General features: G+C 44.0%; 1 protein-coding gene across 4 annotated transcripts in view; it reads left to right on the forward strand.

The window, feature by feature from the left end:
- IDE (insulin degrading enzyme) overlaps positions 1-26175 on the forward strand; it is a 97200-nt gene that overhangs the window by 37068 nt on the left and 33957 nt on the right. For all 4 annotated transcript variants that reach the window (XM_084763803.1, XM_084763802.1, XM_084763805.1 and 1 more), the window contains exons 5-13: positions 4861-4983; positions 7736-7848; positions 8266-8428; positions 10758-10850; positions 11255-11346; positions 12981-13061; positions 15499-15602; positions 21311-21413; positions 23944-24066. In XM_084763803.1, coding sequence (XP_084619929.1) covers positions 4861-4983; positions 7736-7848; positions 8266-8428; positions 10758-10850; positions 11255-11346; positions 12981-13061; positions 15499-15602; positions 21311-21413; positions 23944-24066 — 995 coding nt within the window. The remainder of the gene's footprint in view (positions 1-4860; positions 4984-7735; positions 7849-8265; positions 8429-10757; positions 10851-11254; positions 11347-12980; positions 13062-15498; positions 15603-21310; positions 21414-23943; positions 24067-26175) is intronic.

A 26175-nucleotide genomic window follows, 5' to 3' on the forward strand; every position in this document is an offset into this window, starting at 1 on the left:
CTGTCCTGGACTCACTTTGTAGACCAGGCTGGCCTCAAACTCAGCAATCTGCCTGCCTCTGCCTCCTGACTTCTGGGATTAAAGGCGTGCACCACCATGCCCGGCTTAGTTCTGTAATTTTTAATAAATTGGATCCTTTTTGTTCTTCCATGTTGGTTTTGGGGGTTGTGAGTTCTTGTTTTCCCTGTCCACAGAAACTAAAGTGGGAATAGTTGAGTATTTTTATGAGCCGGCTGGGAACAAGAAAGGAAAAAATGTAGTTGAGATTATTTTTGAGTGATCTGTTTCTCCAGTTTAACCCTTTAGACACTGAGAGCAGCTGGGTATAGTCACCTGGGAAGGAGATCAAGAGGAAGTCAGAGTGGGTGGCTCTGCTTGACACATGGGTGGACAAGAAGCAAGTGGGAAGGGCTTGCGGGTGAGGCTGTGTTTCTGCTATGGATGACACTGCTCTTAATTGTTGTTATGTAGTGTTACGTAACAAGTTACAGGGTTATGGGGCCATGTTTACTTTGTCAGTTGACAGGTTATTTTTTCATTTCTCAGAATGTAAAGGGTATTGTCTGAACTTGCAGGGTTAAATAAAGTTCAGGTGGGCAGGTGAGGTAAACCCAAAATTTCCCAGGAATCAAATCAGGCATTGTTTTCCAAGATCATCCACTCTTTTTTTCCTTCTTCCTCCTACCTTGATGATTTATTGAATGCTGTGTGAACAAACATTTTCTTTACCTAGACTGTTTTTATTGGTTTGTTGGCTTTATTGATTTATTATCTATGTTTGGTATTTTAAGACCAGGTTGCCTGTTTAGTTCATGCCTTGAAATCACAGTTTTCCTTCCTCAGCCTTCTGAGTGCTGTGATTACAGTTGTGTGTGTTATTTGTGTAGTCCATACTGGCCCCAGACTCACGTGCAGTCCAGGCTGGCCTTTTCAGTGCTGGGGTTACAGGCATGAACCACTATATCTGGCCTCCTTTGCCCATAATTGATCAGGCTGTTTGTTTTCCTGCCACGGAGTTGAGAGTGTTCTTTACAAATTTTAATGTTAATTCAATATTACATCTTCTATATGCAGATTTTTTACCAGACCATAGGTTGCCTTTTCATTTTGCTTTTCTATGTAAAGATTTATTAGATTGATGTATTTATTTGGCTTATGTAGCTTAGATCTATCATATGATATTAAAAAGTCATTGCCATAGCCAGTAGCAAGAGGCTTTTCTCCATTGTTTTCTAGAAGTCTTTTGTTAGGTCTTTATCCATTTTGATCCTAATTATTCTCTTCTGTGTTTGCACAAAATGGCAGGTGTTGATTGAATTCATTTTGTAAAGAATTTATAGATATATTTATTGATGGTATTACTGGGTGATAAATACAGAGATTAGACTACAAAGAAATCAGGACTTTAAAGGAATCAATACTCTTTTACTTACTTATTTATTTATTTATTTATTTTTGGACACAGAGTTTCTCTACATAGCCCTGGCTATCCTGGAACTTGTTAGGTAGACCAGGCTGGCCTTGAGCTCACAGAGATCCAACTGCCTCTGCCTCCCAGGTGCTGGGATTAGAGGTGTGTGCCACCAGGCCCAGCAGAATCATTAATTTTAAATGTAACATCTTTATGAACATTGACCATTTTTTATGTGTATATCTGTGTGTGTGTATGTGTGTGAGTGCTTGCAGAAGCCAGAAGAGGGTGTCAGGTCTTCTGGAATTATAAGGCAGTGGGGAGTAGCCTGATGGGAGAGCTGGAACACACCTTGACTTCTTACAACTGCCAGGCCATTTCTTCAGCTCCCAGATCGGATTAGATTTACAAAGAAATGTAAAACCAGCCCCAAAGCTTCCACTCTGAATACAGTGTAAAGCAGAGTTCTGGTGTATTCCATTCTAAAACCAGCTGTTGGGCCAGTGCGATGGCTTAGCCCATCAAGGCAGTTCCTGCCAAGTCTGGCTTTGATCCCAGGGGACCACGCGGTAGAAAGAGAGAGGTAATTCCTGCACGTTGTCCTCTGACCACACACACACACTTAGTAAACTATGCAAGTAAACCAGCTGTTATTTTGCAGTATGCAGACCAAGCATACTTACTTTCATTTTTATTTAACTAAAGTGGATAGGTAGGGATTATATATATGATATAAAGCCAGTGAGGGAAAAAGCTTCAGTACCACATATGTGCAGAGTGGAGCCTGTCGGTCACAGGCATGCCGGTGCTGCCCAGTTCCTGATCGCAGGTGTGCTAATTCCACTCTGGGTTTCCATGCTAGCAACAATCCAGTTGGCAGAGGCTTACGTGGCTTCGTGCTAGAAATCAGAACCGGTAGCTCGACCTAAGTGTTTCCAGGTTTCACTCATTGACCGGTTTTGTCACTGGGCTCTTTTGTAGTAATCCAGGAATGTGATTTTTACATTTTAGAGTCATTAACAAGGGAGGCCTCGGTCACACTGCTGAAAGCTGCAGTGCGGCTTGGGGGTCAGATCTCTGCTTCCATAGTGTAACCATCCATGAAGAATTAGGACTCCCAGTGTAATACTGTGCAGAGCTATTCATTCCTGGTCCTGGGTTGGGGCGACGTTTCTATTTCAAAGCCTTCCTAGCCTATGTGCCTCTGACTTCCGTTCTGGTCATTACTATTTTATTTCTGAAACATGTTCTCACCCTGTTGCCTTGGCTGGCCTGGATCTTGTTCCATAGACAGATATTGGAAACATCACACTGATTCCTTCTCACAAGTAGGAAAAAAAAATATAAGCTAGCCTCTTGAAAATTAGCATTTGGGTTACTAGTACTCTTTACAGGATTATTTTTGTTGTCTTCGATACAGTTTCAGATGTTGTTAAAATGAAAATATGCCATACATTAGCACTGTTTGCACACTTTTTTTGCGTTAAGTAAAACTTAAACTGATTGTTATAGTGAAAACGTACAGGGCGTTTAATGGATTTCGCAGTTTTCAAGACCCTCTTCACATACACCTCGCATCCTTTGCCTCGTGTTGAGGATTTGCCGCGCGCATGCTGGACAGGCGCTCTCCTGCACTGAGCTGCGTCCCCAGCCCTCCTCATACTAGGTCTTAAGCTCTGAAACAACCTAAGTTGTCTGCCTTCACAGTGGCAAAGTGGCCTCTTTGAGAATTCCGGAGGCCTTTCCAAAGTTACTCAGTTTTCACCTGATGGAGTCAGGACAAGAATTCCTGAATGTCACGAATGCCAGCCAAGGCAGGACTTTCTTCCAGCAGACCCAGGGTGAAAGGGTCACAGCCAGCAACCCCTGATGTCCTCAGTGCAGAGCTAGGGCTCGCTTTAGTATTGACAGAGCCAGATAGGAGTCACATCCAAGTGGCAGCATTTTAATGTGGTACAAGTGACCCAGCTGAATTAGCGCTTATTTAGGGCAGTGTGTCTGGAGACTGACCTGCTGGTTGTTTAGCTGTGCCCACACTGTTCTCTACACGTGGGAGAAGGTCACCAGGACCCTTCGGCTTTCTTTCCTACTTTTCTAGCTATAGTGTTTATTCTTTTACCGTTCAGAATACATGTGTCTCTTTGTGCTACTATAGCAGCAGTCCCTAATTTACAGGGTCTTTATTACGGAATGTCATTGGTTCCGACATGCAGTCTTACCCTACCTCTCATAAGAGAGCTTACACCAGCACACCGTGTATATCCGCATTGCTTGACAAGGTATAAGAATAACACCACATCCTATTTTTTCCCCCAATTTAGGTGAAACCCATGAGACTTTACACCACAAATGTAATGTTTCTTCTCAAAATAGTAAATTTGTTCTTTTCTTTCCACAAGTAACGTGGTAAATTCCCAAAAGGTCCTCCAGTGAGTCTGTTCAATTAATTATAGGATGCACAGGGAATTGAATACGAAAGCAGGTGTGAGTGGCAAGCCAGTGGATCTCACTGTATCTAAAATGTGGTCATAATACCTAGGTACTGCAGATGGTTGTTGTTGTTTGCTGTTTGTTTGCTGTTGTGTGAGACACAGCCTTACTGTTTAACCTCAAACTCTCTATGTAATTGAGTTTGCATGCCTTCTACCTCAGCCTCCTGACTTGTAGGATTATAAGCATATGTCACCATGCCTAGCCCAAGAAACAAAGCGTTCCTATAACATTTTTTAGTTCTGTATGGAAAACTCTAGTTGAAAATTAGTCAGTGGGTGAGCTTTTAACCCCAGCACTCAAGAGTCAATAGCAGGCAGACTTCTGAGTTCAAGGCCAGTTTGGTCTTCACCTTGAATTCTGGAGCAGCCAGGGCTACAGAGACCCTGCCTCAAACAAACAAACAAATAAAATTAATGACCTGTTTTTACTGTATTGCCCTGCCCTGTTTATTCAGCTCACATTCAAACATAGTTGACTAATGTATGTGTTAGTTTCATTTATTTATTTATTTATTTATTTTGTATACAGTGCTCTGCCTACACATACACCAGCAGGCCAGAAGAGGACATCAGATCACATTATAGACGGTTGTGAGCCACCATGTCGTTGCTGGGAATTGAACTCAGAACCTCTGGAGGAGCAGTCAGTGCTCTTAACCTCTGAGCCATCTCTCTGGCCCTGTGTTAGTTTCTTTAAGTTCATCATAAAGCAATGTCAGTAATAATGAAACTATTTTTATTTTATTTTATTTTTATTATTGGTTTTTTGAGACAGGGTTCCACTGTGTAGTCCTGCCTGCCCTAGAATTCCCTCCGTAGACCAGGCTGGCCTTGTTTGTACTCAGAAATCCACCTGCCTCTGCCTCCTGACTGTGCCACCATCACCCAGCGAATAATGAAACTATAAGGTTTACAAAGTTTGCCTTTTCTAAGAAACGCCTTTCTGTCCATTTTTAGGAAACAAATACACTCTAGAGACTCGGCCCAACCAAGAAGGCATCGATGTAAGGGAAGAACTCCTGAAATTTCACTCTACGTATTATTCGTCCAATCTGATGGCGATCTGTGTTTTAGGTCGAGGTAAGAACTCGAAACACTCAGACAACTGGTAGAGCGGTTTTTGTTTCTTTGTCCATTTTGACTGCTTACAAAGTATTAGAAGGATATGAGGTATGGGCGTTTATCTGCGCATAGTCATGAAAATGATGAAAATGAGCCGCAGGTGAGGATGTTACTTATAAGCTCGCTGTCTTCCTGGAAGAAGGTTGGAGGCTTGAAGTGGAGACCTGAAGAAGATGTGAGTTGCTGGTGGGTTTTCTAAATATGTAAAAGCAAGGAGAGGAGACAGTGGGAGAGAGACAGAGTTGACCTTATAGCAGTTAACAATCTGCAAATGAAATGAAAACATTGAGGACAGTAGGCGCGGGAAGTGCCTGTAAGCACCAAAGGTTTATTTTTCAAGGTGCAGATCCCCGAGACTATACAGCTTCCCTGTCAAACCATTGCGTTTTGGTTTTGATTTGCTTTGAGTAGTGCTGGGTTCGGACATGGCTGCTGCTCCGTGTTGCTGGTGGTATATGGGACTTTCAGCTGCCCTAGTCTTTCTGAAGGTGATTTGCTTTTACTGTTATGTGAGTTATGGTCTCACTGTGTGCAGCAGCCTGGCCTCCAGTTCATGGTCTTGCTCCCACCTCCCAGGTGTTGAGATTGTAGATGAGCCGGGCTTGGTGGCGCACGCCTTTAATCCCAGCACTTGGGAGGCAGAGGCGGGAGGGTCGCTGTGAGTTCGAGGCCAGCCTGGTCTACAAAGCGAGTCCAGGACAGCCAAGGCTACACAGAGAAACCCTGTCTCAAAAAACAAAACAAAAACAAACCCAAAAACAAAAAAAAGAAATAACTGATGAGATTATAGATGAGAGCCTGGCCCAAAATTAAAAATAGTCGCCCTTGGGTTGGATACGAGACAAAATGGAAAAACAGATAGTAAAAGTGTAAGGTGGTGTAACAGTTAGAACTCAGATTCTGTACGTTGAAGGCCAAATATGCACCCGTTTAGCTAACGAGTATTTAATATTACTGGATATGTAGAACCCATTCCTGGAGAATAGGTACCTAAATGCTATTTAGTATCTTAGATTAAAATACACGATTTCTGTCAATATTTTTGTACAAATACAATGGCAACAGCTGCATTAACCATGAGCTCCGCCTTCAGGGTTTGTGATTTTGTGGGTGTGATAGAGAAGGATCTAAAAGTCAGATCTTTCCTCCTTTTGTTTTTTTGTTTTGTTTTGTTTTGTTTTGTTTTGTTTTGTGTAACAGCCTTGGCTTTCCTGGAACTCACAGAGATCTGACTGCCTCTGCCTCCCAGTCTTCCTGGTCAGTTCACAGCACCTCCAGCCTAACTGGCTTCTGACTGAACTCAGTGGAGGCATCTGGGAGGTGTCCTCACATTTGTAGACTAGCCATGCGGAAGGGTCTCCGTCACAAAAGGATAAAAACATTGTTTTCTCTCTTTGGTGTAGCTGTTTCTCTAGTTGGAAAGGCACCAACTATCCAAACATTTGGCAAATAAGTAGTGATCAAGTGTGGACCCTGAAGTTGCCAAGTACTGGTGTCACAAAGTTATGAGACTCAGTTTCTCTGCTCTCAGCTTAGTGGGAAAGTCAGGCTGCGCTGTGTTACTCCGATGCCTTACCTTTGAAAAGTTACCTTGGGGTGGAGAGATGGCTCGGTGCTTAAGAGCACTTGTTTCTCTTGCAGGGGACTTGAGTTCGGTTCCCAGCACCCCCATGGTGGCTCATCGCTAGTCCAGAGGATCTTGACTTACTCTTCTGATTCCATTGGCACAAGGCATGCACGTGGTACACATACATACATACATACATACATACATACATACATACAGGCAAAATACTTATAAAATAGATAAATGTTTAAAAAAAAACAAAAAGAAGCCCCATTGTGGTTTGTGCTTTAAGGGTACAAACCCTGGAGAGCTACCGCATACTTGGTGTAGAACCTTGTTTTAAGGAGTTTGCTATCACTAGTACTTGATGTTGACAAAAGAGTTGGCAGCCTACCATGCTTCAAGTTTTATGTTCCATCAATGCGTAAAGATGTCCCCTGACATTTTATTTTTCCTTGCAACACTTAAAATAAGTAGCCCAGATTGGCCTAGAACTCAAAACCCTCCAGAGATGCCCTCCAGCTGGGATGAGAGGTGTGTGGCTCCAAGCCTGGCCACCTGACATATCTTGCATAAATTGTGTTCCTTTCATTCTTGAGCTTACTTCTCATATGACAGTGAATCCCTGGTCTGCCTGCTGTCTTACTACGCACATTTTCCTAAACACAGCTAAGTAGTTGCTTGTGGTGGTGTACACCTTTAGTCCCAGCGCTTGCGAGACAGGCAGGTGGATCTCTGTGAATTCCAGGCCAGCCTGGTCTACAAAGTAAGCTCCAAGCCAGCCAGGAATACAGCTAAGTGTTCTGTTGTCTTTGACATTTGTTTTGAATTTATTGCATGATGATATATATATGTGCGAGGTGATATATTATGAAGACTGCCTGGGTATTTGGAGTCTATACAGCAGAAGTGGCTGTGAGTGAGACATACTTCTCAGGGCTGTATAGCCACTTTCGATGCAGTGAGGACACTGGTAGGCTCTGACTGCTTTATCTTTATTGGATACAGGGACTTTTTAATCTTATTTTTTCAGGTTTTTCTTTTAAAACCATAAGACATTTCAGAAGGTTTTAAGGCCTTAAATTCTGTCTGTGCTTCAAACTCTGATTGATTAAATTCTTTTTCTATCTTTGTCTCTTGTAGAATCTTTAGACGACCTGACTAATCTGGTGGTGAAGTTATTTTCTGAAGTAGAGAATAAAAACGTCCCTTTGCCTGAATTTCCTGAGCACCCTTTCCAAGAAGAGCACCTTAAAGTAAGTGCAGACATTCTGTTATTTTTTTATTGTGAGCGTAATCGGCATGGCAATTAAATCAATTTTATGTGTGTTAGAAATATGCACTGATGAAAATGCTCCAATACATTTTGGTCTTTGCATGCTAAAAATAGTTTGGGTAGCCGTGACCTTGGCAGGCTATTAAAAGTGTTATCAGTGCCAGAAGGCAATCGTCCAAAGCTGTCTCAGGATCTAGGGCACCAAGCCCGGATCGCTTAGCCCATATAATAAAGTTGCACTGAACGAGGACCCAACTCATTTATTTCTTTGTGGTCACCACTTTGCACTCTGGCAGCTGAGTAACCAAAACCAGTTTTTTCATTACTAGTAGTATTTCACTGTATGCAAGTTGTATATAGCAAATATTTTGTGATTTGTCTTTTTTTCCCTCCCCAGCAACTTTATAAAATAGTACCCATTAAGGACATTAGGAACCTCTATGTGACGTTTCCCATCCCAGACCTTCAGCAGTACTACAAATCCAACCCTGGTCATTATCTCGGTCATCTAATTGGGCACGAAGGTCCGGGAAGCCTGTTGTCAGAACTCAAGTCGAAGGGTAAGTGTCTTTGGGCAGCACCTTCTGAGTGTGGTAAGCCCCCACGCCCCCACCCCACCTTTCACGAGGTTCCTCTTGTCACCTCGGGAGGAAGAGTTTTGGATGACACTGTTTGAAGTTTTGAGTTAAGTGGTGATTGTTAGTGTGTTTCTTTTCTTTCTTTTTTTTTTTTTTTTTGAGGGGGGTGAGGAGGCCTCCTTTTCACAAATCTGCCTTATCCCCTGAGTATTTTATTGATCAGTGGAGGTGAGCTATTTCAAAAGTTATCATCCTGCATGTTGGAGCTGAATCCAGACCTTTGTATAAACGAGGCCAGTGCTCTGCCCGTGAGCCATCTACTCAGTCATGCTTTAAATGATGAAGAGATGAAAGAAGTAAAAGCCCAGCTGAGGAAGGTCATCAGTTCCCGGCCAGCTTGGGCTACGTAGTTTAAGACCAGTCTAGGCCACACACTAGGACTCTGTCGCACAACAATAAGGAACAGCCTGTGATGGATTCTTTTTTTTCCAACCGTGTCTGTATGTATTGTTGCTTATTTACCTGTTTCAATTCATCAGATGACAAAGACGTAGAATCTAGAAAGGAGATGATTTGCAAAGGTCCCTATGGGGACCTACTGTGTGCTACTGCATACATTATTCTTCACATGGATGTTATAGATGTTAGTTGGATGCAGTAGTGCTGCCCACCAGAGTCACAGCAAACCCAAGGCCAGCCTAAGCTGCAAAGGGAGTTCCAGGCTAGCCTGAAATGAACTATGTAATATAGCTAGACTCTGTCTCAGAAATATCAAAAAACAGGGCTGGGGAGATGGCTCACCTAGTAAGGGTGTTTGCTGCATGCCTGGCTGGCAACATGAGTTCAGTCCCCAAGACCCACAAGGTGGAAGGAGAAAACCAGTTTCCTCAGGCCATCTTTTGATCTCTACAAGCATACTGACATACAAATGACACACCCACATACAAATAGGGACATGTGGGCACAAGACACACACACACACACACACACACACACTCACTCACTCACTCACTCTATCTCTGTCTGTCTCTCTCTCTGTCTCTCCGCCCCCCCTTACTCATGCGCACATGAACACCTAGAGAGGATATATGTAATTTTAAAAGTGGAGGGTTGCCTGGTGATGGTGGCACATGCCTTTAATCCCATCAGTTGGGAGGCAGAGGTAGGCAGATCTCTGTGAGTTCGAAGCCAGCCTAGTCTACAAAGTGAGTCCAGGACAGTCAAGGCTACACAGAGAGACCCTGTCTTAAATCCACCCCCAAAAGAGGGGGGTTGGAGAGATGGCCCATGGTTAAAGGACTGACTGGGGTTGGACTCTCTACATGTCCTCTTGTAACCCCAGCTCCAGAACAAACCGGCTAGGGAGCCTAGTTGTATCAGTGAGCTCTGGGTTTGATGCCAGTGAACACGGTGGTGCCTGTCAGCCTTGGTTGGCCCCTACATGTATGTGCATCCACACTTGTGTGCCCATACACATGCAGCCATGCATTAGCATACCTGTACACATGAAAAAAAAAAGGCAAAAAAACCCCATCACTTCCATCTATCCCTCCCCGGGGCCCAGTCATGTGGTTCAGCCAATAAAGCACCAGGGTTCAGCTTACTACCACTCCTGATGATTGATATAAGTTTACATCCTGGAACCCACGTGGTGAAATGAGGCAATTAGCTTACAAAAGTTGTCCTCTGACCCTTGCACACTGGCACACGTACCCACACAGTCACAAAATAAAACTAAATTCTTTAATGTTGGGGCTGGAGAGATGGCTTAGAGCTTAAGAGTGCTTGGCTGTATCAGGGAACCAGGGTTCTCCTCCTAGCACTCATCAAGAGGCTGGTAGGCACCAATAGCTTCAGCTCACTTACACACTTGTGCATACACACACACACACACACACACACACACACACACACACACACAAATAAATACTTTGTAAATGTTAAAAAAAAAATAGGGATCCTGTGTGTGCATGTGTGGTTGAAGCCAGGGTTTCCTGTGTGTGAACTAAGCAGTCTACTGCTGAGCAGCATCGCTAGCTCCACTATAAACATTAAAAACCCCTTGTTAGGAAAGAAGCCAGAGCTGGCGTCCTGTCCCGTACAGCCGAATAACGCCAGTCCTGTCCCTGTGTCCCATATAAGGGTGGAAGCAGAGAACTGACTCCACAAAGATGTGCTTTGACCTCCGAGTTATGTTCTGACATGTATGGACCACACACATACTCCACGCACACAGACTAATAAATACAGATTTTAAAAAGAGAAAAGCCACACATTTGATTATATTTGTCTTTTCCTTTGACTACTGCAGGCTGGGTAAATACCCTGGTTGGTGGACAGAAGGAAGGAGCCAGAGGCTTTATGTTTTTTATCATTAATGTGGACTTAACTGAAGAAGGGTTATGTAAGTACCGATCGGATTTACATTCTAATTTCTCATGCCATAGGTCCATTTCAGGTTGAAAAAAAAAAGCTGTAAACACTTTAATCCCTACACTGTATCTGTCGTGTTTTCCATGTGTACCTTGGCCTTTGTTTGTGATAATCCCTGCCCCTTAACAATTAATTTTATGTTATATTGGTAAAACGTGTATGTGGCCTTTCATTTACTGCCCGATGTCTATGCTGTCATATATCCCTGGGCCCAGAGGGCTGTGTGTGGGACATCTCTAAAACCAGACTTAGGGAGGCAAGGACTCCATTCCCTACAAGGGACCATCTCCCCATACCTGATTTACTTTAGGGGTAAGCCCGTGCTTGAAGGATTCAAGAACTGAATGACTTTTTAAGTGTGCCCTTTTTTTCCAGTACATGTTGAAGATATCATTTTGCACATGTTTCAGTACATTCAGAAGCTACGTGCAGAAGGCCCTCAAGAATGGGTTTTCCAGGAGTGCAAGGTATTTTGGTTTCACCAAAATTTTTCTTAAGGCACATATTTTTCAAAAACAAAGATATGTGAACTAATTTAACTTTAAGGCCCAGTTAAGCTTCTCTTTTCTCCCTAATTAAAGTCAAAACTGTTGCAATGCATAGTTGTGTTAATTAAGGCTTAGTTGTTACAGTCTGATTTGTTAGTGGGGGCACAGTCTAGGGGTTGGGGTTATCATGTAGCCTATTGAGGAGAAGAACTAGCACCTTTCAGGCTTTGGCTCACTTCCTGCCCAAAGCTGTATAAAATCTGTTGGATCTGGTGACAGAACTTTATAGTGACTTCTAAAGGAAGCAATGAATTGTTTCATGTATAATAATTGTGTTCTTCAAAGTGATTTTATTTCATGCAAAGAAAAGTCCCCTTTCTGGGACAGTTTAACTATGTAAACTTGGCTGGCCTTGAATCCACAGAGCACTCCTATCTACCTGCCTCTTCCTCCCTAGTGCTGGGATTAAAGACTTGGACCACCATATCTGGCTTTTTTTTTTTTGTAAATATATAAAACAGAAAGCGTTTGTCTTTCAAACTTTATTTATTTTTATTTTTGTTTTGTTTTGTTTTGTCTTGTTTTGCAGCCCTGGCTGTCATAGAACTAGCTTTGTAGACCAGGCTGGCCTTGAATTTAAAGATCCACCTGTCCTCTGCCTCCCAGTGTTGGAATTAAAGGCATGCACCACCGCATCCTGACTGTCTTTCAAATTTTAAAAGGCTTTTCTTAAAAGGGATTAAAGAAATACTTTATATATAAAGACCTATCAAAATCCTGACATGTATTTGGATTGGGTACCTTTTTCCCCACTGGTGCTGGGGCTCCAACAACACTGGACTTTGTGCACATTAGGCAAGCACCCTAGCACTGAGCTGTGTCCCCAGCCCTAGGACGATCCTGTTAAACTCGGTACAGTGTAAGGTATGATCATTACTTGTGGAAATGATGACGGTAATCTCTAATGTGGCAGCAGTGGGTCTCTACGTCACCATCCGTGGGGTTTTTGGATTTCACAGGTTGTTTCGGTTTTCAGACCCCTAGACTACTCATTTCAGTAATCTAGGCAGTAGAATCTATTTTTTGTTTTAAACATAATTTATCGCTCTGCCATCCAGGCCAGCTTCAACTTCTGATCCTCCTTCTTCGGCCTCCTAAAGTGCTAGGATTCCAAACCTGAGCCGGGCTTGGTGGTACATGCCTGTAATCCCAGCACTGGGGAGGAGCTCTGTGAGTTCAAGGCCAGCCTGTTCTACAAAATGGAGCCCAAGACAGCCAAAACTACACAGATAAACCCTCTTTGGGGGTGGGGGACACGGAAAAAACAAAAACAACAACAAAACCCAGACCTGTGCTGGAATGCCCAGGCGAGGTACCTTTCAGATTACCTGTTTATTTTCATTTAGAATTTTTGACCTATTTTGTTTTTATTTTAAACCTCTTATTAAGTTTTAATTTATTTTTCCATGTCTTAAACATTCCTAAATCTAGGACTGTCAGCTTTTCATAAGTGTAAAGATGATAAAATTGGGGTACAAAGCCTATAGTTCAAATAAGAATGTCTTTTTGAGTAATAGTTGACTTACGTCTAATTGATCAACTTCCTGTTTCAGGACTTGAACGCTGTTGCTTTCAGGTTTAAAGATAAAGAGAGACCACGAGGCTATACATCTAAGATTGCAGGAAAACTGCATGTAAGTTCTTATCTTGTTCACGCTGGTGTGCAGAGTCCTCCAGGTCCTCCACCTGTGACTTTCAGTACTACACAAATGATACAAATTGGGACTCAGGACTTCAGACATCTTAGCACTTGGCAACCCTTGGTGACAAGATACATTAAGGAGGCTCCTTATCCTAAAAATTACTTTCTGTGGTATTTTCATTACATGGGTGTCTTAGTTAGAATTTTATTGCTGTGAAGAGACACCATGACCATGGCAACTCTTATCAAAGAAAGTATTTAATTGTGCCTGGCTTACAGTTCAGAGGTTTAGTGCATTATCGGCATGGCAGGAAGTAGGAAACCTGCGGGCCGAACACATGTGCTGGAGAAGCAGCTGAGAGTGCTACCCCTGGATCTTCAGGCAGCAGGGGGAGAGAGAGAGAGAGAGAGAGAGAGAGAGAGAGAGAGAGAGAGAGAGAGATACACACACACACACACACACACACACACACTGGGCCTAGCTTGAGCATTTGAAACCTCAAAGCCCATCCCCGGTGACACACTCTTCCAACCAGGCCACACCTCCTAATAGTGCCACTCCCTGTGGGCCCATGTGGGCCATTTTCATTCCTACCACACAATGGGTGTGTTGCTTATTGGCCGCATCTTTCAGTTCTACAGTGTCTGTCAAGTGCTCCCTCTGTGAGCGTTTTGTATCATCTCCTTTCTCCATGTCCCTTGGTACTGCTTTAGTCTGAGCGACTGTCACTTCTTCCCTATGCTACCATCATGGTCTCCTATCACTATTTTCCATTTTGTTTTGTTTGGGGGGGGGGAGGTACATCTTAAAATTGCGTACTTATTTTGTGGTGTTGGGATCAAACTCAAGGCCTTACGTATGTTGCGTTACGTGTGTCAAGGCCTTACGTATGTATGTGAGACAAGCTCTAAAGCTGAGCCCCACCTCCAGCCCCCTCAGTGGGTTTTGAAAACTAAATTCAGGTTGTTTTATTCTCTGTTGAACGTTCTCTCATGGTTTTCCCTTAGCATTGCTATAAATCTAGAGCATCCTTGGCCTGCGAGAGGTGCCCTGAGAGGCGCCCTGCTCTCTGGCCGCACTTCCGGCTGCTCTCCAGCCTTCACCTCATGCCCGTTCTGCCCCAGCTGTGCTAGCTTTGTGCCCAGTTTTCACACATTAATCGTTGCCCCTCCCCCTTCTGCAGCAGCAGGGGTTGGCCTCGTGGCCTCTCGCAGGGTCCCGGGCTCTGGACCACTGAGCTGCGTCCCAGGGCCTCTTTATTTTGTGCTTTTGTTTTTATTGTTTTGAATCACACTCACTGAGTTGCTCTGGCCTTGCGCTCGCTTTGTAGCTCCAGCAGGCCTTGAGCTGCAGTTCTCCTGCCTCAGCCTCCCGAGCGGCTGTCATGACAGGCCTGACCCTCAGGTCGGCTGTTCCTTGTTGTTGGCTTTTTTAGGGCCTTTGCACTTGCTGCTGTCTGTACTTGGACTGTGTCTCTGGTGTTTGCATCTCCTTGTCGTAGATGGCTTTCCCTGGCCTCCCAAAATGAAGCGATGTCTCTGTCTCTGCCCCTCTCGCATCCTTCACGGTAGCTATCATTAAATGACACCATTTGCTTGTTTATTGTGCCAGTTGGAATGTGTGTTCCCTGAAGAGCAGAGGTTTCCTGTGTCTTCCTGCCCTTTGCCCTCAGTACCTGAAGTAGCAGCTAGCACAGAAAAGCTGTTCAGTAACATTTTCATGATGAATCAGTCTGTCTCGGTATTTCAGAAATTACTTTTACTAAAACAACAGTGCCAACCTCTGTAATAGTTATAAAGGAGCCAGAGTATAATCCACTTCTGCAACTTGGTAAATGTTTGATTTCAGACACAGACATTTGAGAGAAAATAGCTTATAAAAGTGTGTGCACTGTATATTAAAAATCCTGTAGGTGTCAGTATTTCGTTGTCAGTTTCTCTTTATTAGTACGTACCATTTTTTAACCAGAAATGTTGTATTTTTCCTCAAAAGAAATATGATAGCCGGGTGTTGTGGCTGGTGTTGGTAGGAGGATGAGGTGGGGCGTTGAGTCCCAGGCCAGCCTGCGCTGCAGAATAAGGTCCTGCTTCGCCACCCCACCCAAACCAAGTTATTTTAGACTCAGTAAAGCAAATGTATATGAAGAATGACAGTGTATGAGACTTGCAGATGTGGCAGGTCAGGCCAGGAGCAGCTGAGGGAGGTCTGCCTGCTACGCGCAAGGCCCTGGTTCAGTCCCCAGCCCTGCAGAGGATAAAGATGTGGCGGGAACGGAGCGACATGCTGGGCCGCGGAATGTTTGCTGGTGGACTAAGTCCGAGGGAAGGGGGCATGTAAACAACAGACTCATCCATCAGCAATCTGCTTATGTTAATAAACTCTGTGGTAGCCTTCAAATATTAACTATGTATATTTTCCTTTTTTAAAGTATTACCCCCTAAATGGAGTGCTCACAGCTGAATATTTATTGGAAGAGTTTAGACCTGACTTGATAGAAATGGTTCTTGATAAACTCAGACCAGAAAATGTCCGGTGAGTCACCTGCGGATTTTTACTATTGCATACTAAATTTTTTTTTTTTCTCGTGGTTAGAATCTAAAGATATATGATTGTGGACAAAACACCTTTATTTCTATTTACTTATTTGTTTTTGAGACAGGATCTCATCATGTAGCCTTGGGTGACCTGGAGTTCACTGTGTAGACTACCTGGGCCTCAAACTCACAGACATATGCTTGCCTCTGTTCTCAGAGTGCTGTTGTGCACGACCCAGCCAGGCTTCGAACCCTTTACATTCAAATTCAGATATCCTATACTCTTAACTTTTCCCACAGTCGTGGGCACAAGCCAGGTGCCCTCTCACCCAGCACAGCTCTGACACTGTCCATCTGGAGCTGGGATGTAGTTGAGTAGACATGGAGAAAATGTTCAGATTAGTGCAGATTATTGTCAAACTTCGTTAAGTGCTAATATAACGGTCGAAGTTCAGAAATCTTTCCCAATGAAAATAAGTATGAGATCATACAGAAATTAAATCTGTCTTTATCCAATCACAATAAATTATAGTATATCTTGTGTTCAGTTTGTTTTTAAGATTTATTTTGATTTAATTTATACGTGCCTTTGTTTGGGTATGGGCCACATGTGTGACAGTGCCTTTAGAGTCAGAGGGTGTTGGCTTTCCTGGAGCTGGAGTTACTGGTGGTTTCAGTCACCCAGTGTGGGTGCTAGGAACTGAATTTAGGTCCCCTGGAAGAGCTGCATGTGCTCTTAACTGGCTGTCTCTCCCATCGGTGTTTTGTTTCTTGAAATACAGAGTCTCAATTTATAGCCCAGGCTGGCCTGTAAATTGCTATGTACATCAGGCTGGCTTCAACGCTGCATGGATCCTCCTACCTCTGCCTCCTAAAAGCCAGAATTACAACCATACCAGTCTTTGCTTAAGACATTCTCACACAGTCCAGGCTGGCCTTCAACTCACTGCCTTCGAGTGGTGGGATTAAAGGCGTGTGCCACCACACCTGGCTTTGATAATTTTTTTTTTTAATTCAGTAAAGTAGTGGTTTGTTTTGCACTTTTTCCCTTTTGTGTATCTTTTAAAAATCTAATTTGAGAGGACAAGGTTGTATCAAGGTGTATTCTACATGCATAGGCCCTTGGTTTAATCCCAGCACCAGAAACAAACGAAAATATAATTTGTTATGAAATTGTAGAATTCTACTAGTGGAAGAATAAAGTTTCCCCTTTGAAAAAACAATGCTGAGCAGAGGCAGGTGGATCTCTGTGAGTTCGAGGCCAGCCTGGTCTACAAAGTGAGTCCAGGACAGCCAAGGCCCCACAGAGAAACCCTGTCTTGAAAAAACAAAAAGAAAACAAAAGAAAAAACAATGATGAAACTGAAGCCTGAAAAGGCTAAATAAATGACTGACTAATTTAGGTCTTCACTGTGACTTTGGCAAGATTTCAAAGAATGTGAGTCAGAGTAGCCACCACGTCCAGGTTTCTGTGTGCCCGGCTTGTGCCCTTAGAGTAACTTGGTTCATCACGTTACCTGCGAAGCCCTTTTCCACTCTTCAATTGTCTTCTTTTTCTCTCAGGCATTATTTGCTAAAGTCTCATGAGAAGTCACTCCCTGGAAACCATAGTGTCCTTTAATATCTGTAGTTAGGACACCTTTTGTTTCCAGGGGGGTCCAATCCAGCTTCCTGAACATGGTTTTGCTATCCTGACGTTACTAGTCAGCTTGCATTCTTGCCTACCTTGCCTTTTATTAAATATAGATTCCTTTCTCATACAATAGAATTTGAATACAGTTTCCCCTCCTTCTACTCCCAGTTTCTCCCCATCTCCTCTCCCATCCAGGTTCATTCTCTTTCTTTCTATCATTAGAAAAGAATAGGATCACTTATATCTGCACACTAGCCCAACGGGCGTGTCCCATGAAAGTCTTCACTTACCAGGAAAGTGGGACAGAGGGGAGGACATCCTATTGGGACTCTAGGTGAGAAAAGCATGGGAGAATGGGGAAACAGAAGGATCCAGAGGGTCCTAGAAACCTACAAGAAAAACATTATGATGGGTGGATCTGGGCCCAGGGGTCCTGCTAAAACTATGGCACCAGCCAAGGACAATACGTGCAGTAAACTTTGAACCCCTACCCAGATCTAGCTAATGGTCAGGACATTCTCCACCATTGAGTGGAGAGTGGGGTCTGACTTTCACAGGAATGCTGTGAAATGTGGTGCTCCATATTTGACCACGTCCCCTGGATGGGGAGGCCTGGTGGCACTCAGAGGAAGGATAGCAGGCTACCAAGAAGAGACTTGATACCCTATGAGCATATACAGGGGGAGGAGGTCCCCCTCAGTCACAGTCATAGGGGAGGGGAGTAAGGGGAAAATGGGAGGGAGGGAGGAATAGGAGGATACAAGGGATGGGATAACAATTGAGATGTAATATGAATAAATTAATAAAATATATTTTTTAAAAAGAAAAGAAGAGGAATTTAGGAGATAACAACAAAACAAATCAAAATAAAATATAAGATAAAATGAAAACCATCATATTGAAGTTGGATAAGACAAGATAACAGAAAAATAAAAGAGCCAGAGTCAGAGTCAGAGACCTGCTCATTTACACGTCAAGGAGTCTGGCTGTGGGTCTCTGTATTGGTTCCTATCTGCTGCAGGAGGAGGATGGCTGAATAAGGCACTGATCCATGAGTATAGCAGAATATCATTAGAAGTCATTTTATTGTTACTTTAAAACAATTTTTTTTTTTTTAAGACTAGTAGTATTTAGTTTTACCCTAGGTCTCTGGGCTATCTAGACTTTGGTTCTTGGTCACCCAAGTGGTGTGAGGTACAGGTTCCATCTCAAGGACTGGGCCTTGAGTCAAATCAGACATCAGTTGGTTACTACCAGAACATTTGTGTCCCCATTGCCCTAGCATATGTTATAGGTAGGACAGATTGTAGGTCAAAGGTTTTATGGTTGGGTTGGTGTTTCCTTTTTTTTTTTTTTTTTTTTTTTTTGGTAGCCTGTAGAGTGCCTTTCCATGTCATAGACACTAGAATATGGTGGTGAAGGTTCTGTGTAGGCACCAGCTGTGCCTCCATGTTCTACAAGCTGTGTGGGTCCTGTCTTCTGCAATGGGGCCTTGCTGTCCGTTTGTGGAGAGCAACCTATTCTCTTGGCAACAGCCTGGGTTGTTTGGGGCTTTCCATGGAACCCTGTCTGACAACAGTCTTGGTAGTGGAAGCTTTGCTCTGTGACAAGAGATGGCCAGGGAGGGTTCCATCTCCCTCATTATTTGGAGGCTTCATTAGGATTGCCTTCATATATTATAGGAAGTTTCCACTGTACGAGGCTTTCATACTGCCCTTCAAGTGCCCTTCAAATTCAAATGAATTCTAGCTGTCTCTTCCCTCATTCCTTCTCTCAATTCCATCCCCCCTCCCTCTTTCTACCTGATCCTCCCATTCTCCCACGCGCCACTCGGTGTGGGCATGTCCTTACCAAGGGGTCCTCATGGAGACCAGGGCACAACTTTGTGAAGTCCATTCTTCTACTTTTACATGGGCTCCAGGGATCAGGGACATCTTGTGCAGCACGTGCCTCTACCTGCTGAAATACCTTGCAGGCCCCTAGGGAGCAGGATTTGTCAGTATACATCATCTCTGTGGACACCGTAACAGAACCCTTTGGTCTCTTAAACTTTGATTATTCTCTGGTGTTTTTGTGGGATATGTTTCTTCTTGTTTTCCAGAGTTGGTAATGATCAGTGACTGGTAGACCAGTTCAGGTTGGCACATAGGTGAGGTGTCTGCCTCAAAGAAGGTTGATAAGGCCAAGTACAGATCTGCAGAAGGAATGAAAAATAGAAGGTAATTCAGACAGTTAGCCATTGCTGTTTGAGAAGTCCAACAAGGAGTTTGGAACGGAGATCGTGCTTCTGTGGCTGGAAAAATGCCTAGTGTTAAAGTGCTTATTAGAACCTACGTAAGTGACAAGGGGCCATGGCAGCCCACTTGTGATCCCAGCCTCAAAAGACAGAGACAGGGAATCCCCAGGCAATCTAGTTAGGGAGCCTAAGAGTATTGGGGAGCTCTGGGTTTGACTGAGAGACCCTGCTGCAGTGAGTAAAGTGCATTGAGGACCGTTTACAGCATCAACCTCAGACTGCCACATGCATGCACAACCCCCACACACATACACCACACAGACACACACAGACACACACACACACACACACACACACACACACACACACACACACACGTTTATGTAAATGGAAGGAGAAATGGAGACTCCAAGTGAAGGCATTGAGCCGAGAGTGTTTTGATGGCGGTAATGGGTGTTCAGCTGTGAGGGCAGCATTCAGAGGCTCCAACTATACGCCTAAGAGGACAGGTGGAAGCAAGTAAATGCTGACATAGACCTAGTAATTAGAGTTGGACTGTACGAGAGAAAGAGAACCAGCTGACTTCACACTAGCCCAGCCAAGCTAATTGACTAGAATTCCTCAATCTAAAAGAGTCAAAATAGGCTTCGTCCCAGTGCAGGGTTGAGTATGCTGGTGGAAATGTAATGATTTCAATTTTGAGAGGTGAAAGGAGACAGGTAAGACAGAAGGAAGTGTCTCTGACATTGCTCCTCAGGAAAGGCTTGCAGAATTTGCTGATAAAAGGCGTTCATTGCTCTTCTCTCTTGCTCTTCCTGGTGCCTGAGATCGAACCCGCAGCATCTCTCATGGTAGGCAAGTGCTCCACTGTTGACCAGCATCTTTAGCCCAGGGACTCTTAAAGTATTCTTTGTCTTTGTTCAGTTTGCCTCTGCCTTCCCTCCTTGTATTAGTTGCTTTTCTATTGCTGTACTAAAGCACCACGGCCAGCGCACCTCACAGCAGGAAGAGTTTATTGGGCTTATGGTTCCCGAAGCATAAGAGACCATCATGGTGGGGGAGTGTGACAGCAGGAACAGGAAGCACAGCGCTCACGTCATGAACCACAAGGATGGAGGAGAGAGAGCAAACTAGAAATGGCATGAGTCTTTTAGTTATTTCAAAACCCACTTCCTCCAGCAACACTGCACTTCCTACACCTACCTAAAAGGGCTCCCAAGTAGGCCTCAAGCATCCAATGCCCAAGACTATGGAGGACACTAAAACACAGCTGACCTAGCTTCATCTGGGTAGTTTCTGGTGTCTCATCAAAGATAGCTCTTCAGAGGCCAGAAAATGGGCGTTTCTCCTTGTTCTCTTCTTTCCTAATGGCAGGAAGACCAGTGTGCATGGAGTAGATTTGGTGTTAGTTTCTAATAAGAAAAACAGAGAGCAGAGCCAGGCTGTGGCGGCACACGCCTTTAATCCCAGAACTTGGGAGGCACAAGCAGGTTATTCCTGTGAGTTTAAGGCCAGGTTGATCTACAGGGTGAGCAGCGGTTCTGAGTTGAGCCATGAGGAGCAAGCTTGTAAGCAGCATCCCACCATGGTTCTGCTTGCATTCCTGTGCCCAGGTTCCTGCCCTGTCCCTCCATGAAGGACTGGGACCAGTAAGATGAAATAAATAAACCTCTTCTTCTTGGGGTGCTTTTGGTTCTGGGGTTTATCACAGCAACCGAAAGCAAACTAGGATAAGGCCCACCCCGTTCTCGGACATTATTTACATTTTCACCGGTCAGAGTTTAAACAAACATGCATCATAAATTTACAGGCTTATTTCTGTTGGCTTTTTCTCTAGAGTGGCAATAGTTTCCAAGTCGTTTGAAGGGAAAACTGACCGCACAGAGCAATGGTATGGAACCCAGTACAAGCAAGAAGCTATACCAGAAGAAGTCATTCAGGTAGGCTTACGTCGCCTGTGAATAAGCCTGAGGTCTGAGGAGCCATGGGTCCCCTCGATCCTTCAACGTGGGCCCCAGGGTATGGAGAGCAGTGGCCCACCGTTGCCCTTACTCTCCTGGGAAGAGCGCAAAAGGAGCTAGAGGGCTGGAGGATGGAGTTTCATATGACGTGATGTGCTCTCGCACCTTCCCGTGTGCTCATCAAACCACCAGGGCTGTAAAATAGTCTCTCGGCTTCAGGCATCCAAGCCCTGAAGTATGGTAGACACAGGTCACGTCACACAGCACCCGGAAGGCAAGAGAGGAGGAAGTAGGGGACATGGGAGGCAGGCGCCCACTTCAGAGAGCTGGCAGTGTTGCTGCAGTCCTGGCTGGAATTCACGCTGGTGTTACTTTTCGGTAGCATTAGATTTTGCCCTCATTGTCTCGCTACTCTTTTTGTCAACATAAGAGAATTGTAAGTTATTTCCAAACAGTTGTGTTTAGACTACATCTTCCTGCATTTGCCAGTGGTTGAGGCTTAGATACGTAGAACCTTTTCCCCTCTTGCCTTGTTGGCTGTGGACCCTTTGAGTTTTTGGAACTTTACTCAAAAATACCAGAAAACCTTACGAGTAATGAACTTTTTTTTTTTTTAATTTAATTTTCATTTCATGTGCATTGGTGTTTTGCCTGCATGTGTGTCTGTGTGAGGGTGCCAGACACCCTGGAACGGAACTGGAGTTACAGTCTGTTATGAGCTGCCATGTGGGTGCTGGGAGTTGTACCTGAGTCCTCTGGAAGAGCAACCAGTGCATTTAACTGCTGAGCCATCTCTCCAGTCCAAACTTTTTTTTTTTCAATGACAATACAGTAAAATAAATATTTTTTTAAAATTTATTTCTTATGTGTGCATGGTATGTATGTACAGGTCAGAGGAGAATGTTGTGTGGTCCTTTTTCTCCTTCCTCCTCCACATGGGTTCCAGGGATAGAGCACAGGTATCTGAGCTGGTGTGACCAGTGCCTGATGAGCCATCTCCCTGGTCTAAAAGAAAAAGAAATAATTTAAGGGGAAAAAAATCTCCAACATTGTGATGCCCTCCAGGCTGTGACTAAATCCATATTCATAAACTGAAGAAAATTCCTCTCTCTTCAGTGAGTGCTGAGCTGAAATAACCCGAAAACAAAGAGAACCTCCCGTTTACCAAATATGACCACCACAGCCTTGCCCTGGAGAATTCCTTTTAAGTTTATCTGGAGGTTCTAGCAACTTAAGTGTAGTTTAAAAATCTGGTCAGTTCTCTACTTTCCCCATGCCAAAAGACACCAAAACCAAGCTGCAGCGTCTACAAAGCGGTGACGTTTCAGCTTGGGTAGCAAATGACTGAGTCCAGGATTACTGTTCCTTGCTTGGCCTTTGGGGTTTTTAATAATAAAACGTCTTTTGGTTGTGAGCCTGGAACTCTAACAGCCAATAAACAGGATTCAACAATCAAAGGCCTGTGTTCTGTCCCACTTCGCTGCTGGAACCAGTTCATATGTCAATCCAGATTCAAACCGTGTCTTTGTTTGAAACTTGTCTTGAATTATTGGCTTACCTAACAGTGTGCATGTCTTCTGGAAGAAATATGGGCCAGGCCCTAAGGAGGACTGAAGTGATGGGGTGGTGGGAGCGCTCAGTGGGTAAAGGACCTGCTACCAAGCCTGATAACTCAGCCTCAGTCCCCAGAACCCACAGTGGGTGGAAGGAGAGAATTTATTCCTACAGGTTGTCCCTTGACCACCACAGGCACCACAGGCTGTGTACAGCTGTATACAAAATAAATAAGTGGACAAACTAAAAGTACCAAAGTAGAAGAAGCCCTGTTAGCCAGGCCTTCAGGCCATCATAAAGGCAACAGTATAACAGAAAGTATGAGTTTAAATATTCCTATGTAGATGGTTAATTTTTAAAGTGCCTGGGCAGATATAGACCTATCATATTCTGTGTTCCATGAACTCAGATTTTTCTTTAAGCAGTGATTAGAAGCTGCAAGAAGGGGGGAAAAATGTATAGATGTATGCAAAAGATCTCAGTACCAGAAAGATAAACTCAAGTTACATGAAAATCCAGGTGGTGGTGGCTCATGCCTGTAATCCCAGCACTTGGGAGGCAGAGGTAGGCGGATCTCTATGCATTCAAGGACAAGTTCCAGGACAGTCATAGCTATTCCAAACCCTGTCTGGAAAAACAACAACAAAAACAGAAAGAAAGAAAAGAAAGAAAATCCATCAGTAGATTCTGGTTGTAGCCCCATTATGTTTACTTACATAGTGAGCAAAGGCACCTTTTGTCTGTGTGCTTGTAGTTCTGAGAGGGGTTCTCACTTTGTAGCCCTGGCTGGCTGAAAAGTCGTCCAGGCTGGTGTCTAACTGGGGATCATTCCTGACTTTGCAGTGTGGTGCTGTAGATCAAACCAGGGTTTAGCCTCAGCCCAAAGACAGTACGTTTAACTCTTTGGTTATGTTAGTAATCGCTTTTGTGTATGTGTTCTTTATTATTCATCTAGAAATGGCAAAATGCTGACCTGAACGGGAAGTTTAAACTTCCAACAAAGAATGAATTTATTCCTACAAATTTTGAGATTTTGTCATTAGAAAAAGATGCAACACCGTACCCTGCTCTTATTAAGGTAATGTGTTAGATCTGTGCTTTGTTTGATTGTTTGTTCGTGCTGGGGGAGGGTTACGTTACCTGACTCTTGAGGGCCATGTGATCCTCTCGCCTCAGCTCCTGCATCTCTTCTTCTATAGGCACACACTACAGAATCAGTGGTCTTAAACTGTTAAAAGTTCGGACCTGTTACATGGAAATACAAAGGCAACTTCTTATATTTGGAACTTCATTGACTTAGGATTCATCACATCCTAAGCGATGACAGAAATGCTATAAAAGAATACAAGAAATACTATGAAGTTAAAAATGCAACAGGAGAATCAGGTGTGGTGGGATACACCTTTAATCCCAGCACTCAGGGAGGCAGAGGCAGGCGGATCTCTGTGAGTTCGAGGCCAGCCTGGTCTACAAAGTGAGTCCAGGACAGCCAAGGGTACACAGAGAAACCCTGTCTCAAAAAACCAAAACCAGCCAACCAAACAACCAAACAAAAAAGCAGCAGCAAACAAAACTACTAAACAACAACATAGACTCTAGACAATTGCTTTGTTGCAGAAAAGTACATTCAGGGCTCTAGTTGTATGTCGGTTGAAGGCTCTTGTTCATGTGCACTGAAGACCTGCTAAGAAGCAGGTTTGTGCCTCGTCGTGCAAGGTAGTGAGAGGAGTTGGTCCAAGGGAGGCTGTTGGGTGTACTGCCCTGCTTATGAAAGGTTCTGGCTATGGCGTGGTGGCCGCATGGACTTCCTGAGTTCAAGTCGGGGAAGGGTGACTGAGAGGGCTCCCCCCCTTCTTTTTCATAATGTTTTTTTCAAGTCATTATTTCACACCTTGGATAAAGTGTGTAGAGAAGTTGCAGCATATTGCTGGTTCTGAACTCACAAGCTACAGCTTATGACGGTAGACACTGCTTTCCATTGTTTTTATCTTCAGATGACCCAATATCCAGATGGAGTTGATAAGAATCCTTGTCTAGGAAGGAACATGAAATTTCATTTATCTTAAGCAACTAGGTTACTAGTGAGGCATCAGCCTTTAATGAGTTATGGTGTTAAGCATAGGAGAAACTTCACTGACTGCCTCTTTCTGTGTGGAGGTGCTAGAGGCTGAACTCGGGGCTGTGTTCGAGTTACACACACATTCGGCTACTGTGCTGTACCTCCACTTTTTATCTGTTTGTACGTTCTGCAGCTTGAACCCAGGGCCTTGCCCATGCCAGGCAGGAACTCTGCTGCTAAGCCATGTCTCTAGGCCTTGTGTCCCTGGAACAGGGTCTTGCCATGTAGCTCAGGCTAGCCTTGCACCCAGTGTAGCTGAGACTAGCTTCATCAGTGGCCCCTCGCTTTCCAGAAGCTGGCATTGTACTTGTGCCCCCATGGCTGGCTGGGCTGTTGTAAGTGCCTCTCAGAGTAAAGTGGTGAGCACATTAAATCATTTATTTTCAAAACCAGTCTTTTTAAAAGTCAGTTAAAATCACAAAGATGTACTTCCTGATGGTCAGCGTTCTGGAAATGGAATGAGCTGGCGGTTCTGGTTCAAGTTCAGTAATGAGGTTATGGTGAGGTGTTGTGTCTTTGGAAGGCAAACCTAGGGCTGGGGAATCCTTTCCTGGGTTCAGTTTTGTGGTTGTTAACGGGCTTAGGTCCCCAGCACGCACACTTCTCAAGTCCATAGAGCCATTTGACATGGCAGCTGTCTGTCCCCAGATTGACTGAAAGGGGAAAGTGAGTTGACCAAGGTGGGAGCCAGAGTGTTACCATTAAATCATGGGGAGGCCATTGAGTCTGTCAGTTTCTGTTAGTTAGGCAGACCAACTGATTAGACCAGAACTATACAACGGTTCTAGGTCACCCTACTAGAGCAGTGGTTCTCAACCTTCCGAATGCTGTGACGTTATACTGTTCCTCGTGTTGTGGTGACCCCCAACATAAAATTAGTTCGTTGCTACTTTATAACTGTAATGTTGCTAGTTATGAATCATAAATATCTGACATGTGACCCTCCTCAAGAGGTCACAACCCATAGGTTGAGAACCACTGCCCTAGGGGCTGTCTGACACATTGATCCAAGAGGTGTCCTGTGTCTCTTAGGCTGCCAGTGTCCAGAAAGATGATGCCAGACCAGTT

This window comes from Acomys minous (genome assembly GCF_964271855.1).
Source record: "Acomys minous genome assembly, chromosome: 2".
NCBI classification, from domain to species: Eukaryota; Metazoa; Chordata; class Mammalia; order Rodentia; family Muridae; genus Acomys; species Acomys minous.